At 54.6% G+C, this 1,219-nt stretch overlaps 1 protein-coding gene across 1 annotated transcript in view; it reads left to right on the top strand.

Annotated features, from left to right (window-relative positions):
- Nucleotides 1-1,219, top strand: part of EMH_0002700 (uncharacterized protein) — a gene marked incomplete at both ends in the record, with an annotated part of 3,834 nt that overhangs the window by 625 nt on the left and 1,990 nt on the right. The window contains one exon of the mRNA XM_013496109.1: nt 3-192. Coding sequence (XP_013351563.1) covers nt 3-192 — 190 coding nt within the window. The remainder of the gene's footprint in view (nt 1-2; nt 193-1,219) is intronic.

Raw genomic sequence — 1,219 nt, 5'->3', positions numbered from 1 at the left:
AGCAGCAGCAACAGCAGCAGCAGCAGCAGCAACACTGTTTGTCTTTAAAACGAGCGATAGTGCTGCTGCAGCTGCATTACTTGCTGCAACAGCAGCCACTGCTGCTGCTGCTGCTGCAGGAGCAGCAACAGCAGCAGCAGCAGCAGCAGCAGCAGCAGCTGTTGCTGCAGAGAGGTTGTGATGATGGTCTACGTCAGGCAGCGTGCTGCCAACTATAGCCAGCTAGCTAGCTAGCTAGCTAGCTAGCTAACTAGTTGAATAAAGAGCTAGCTAGCTAAGTAAGTAACTCGCTAGCTAGCTAGCTAGCTAGCTAGTCAGCTCACTGGCTGCTCATCTGTGTGCTTGGCTAGCTAGACAGCTACCGAGATAGCTAACGAGCTAGCTAGCAAGCTAGCTAGCTAGCTAGCCATACATCTATGTATCTAGCTGTCTAGCTAGCTAGCTATCTATATATCTAGCTATACAGCTACATCTCTAGCTAGCTATCTAGCTAGCTATCTAGCTAGCTATATATCTAGCTAGCTGGATAGCTACATAGATAGATAGGTAGCCAGCTAGCTAGCTAGCTCGCTAGCTAGCTAGCTGGCTAGGTGGCCAGTGTAGGCGGTGGTTGACTCTGTGCTGCTGGTGGCACTGCTGCGGTTGTTGTTGCTGGTGCTGCAGCAGGTGCTGCTGCTGCTGCTGCTGCAGCTGCTGCTGCAGCTGCTGCTGCTTCTGCAGCTGCTGCTGCTACTGCTGCAGCTGCAGCTGCTACTGCTGCAGCTGCCGCTGCTACTGCTGCAGCTGCTGCTGCTGCTGATGCAGCTGCTCCAGCAGCAGCTGCTGCTGTTGATGACTGGTCTGAAGACGCAACAGCAAGGAGATGAAGTGCGGGCGTTCCTGCTGCTGCTGCTGCTGCTGCTGCTGCGCCTGCTGCTGCTCTTGCTGCTGCTGCTGCAGCAGCAGCAGCTGCTGCTGCTCCTGCTGCTGCTGCTGCTGTTAAAGCTGCTGCTGCAGCAGAAGTCTCAACGCCGCAGCGTCTGCGGCGCGCAGACACTCCGATGCTCTTCAGACAGCAGCAGCAGCAGCAGCAGCAGCAGCAGCAGCAGCAGCAGCAGCAGCTGAAACAAAACAGGAAGCAGCAGCAAACTGTGAGAAGAGTTTTAACAAAAGCAGAAGACAGCACAAGACAAAAGACACTCGAAGCAAGTATCAGCAGCAGCAGCAGCAGCAGCATCTG

The sequence above is a fragment of the Eimeria mitis genome, genomic scaffold, assembly GCF_000499745.2.
Source record: "Eimeria mitis Houghton genomic scaffold, Emh_scaff192, whole genome shotgun sequence".
NCBI classification, from domain to species: Eukaryota; Apicomplexa; class Conoidasida; order Eucoccidiorida; family Eimeriidae; genus Eimeria; species Eimeria mitis.
This window is presented reverse-complemented; position numbering and strand designations above follow the sequence as displayed.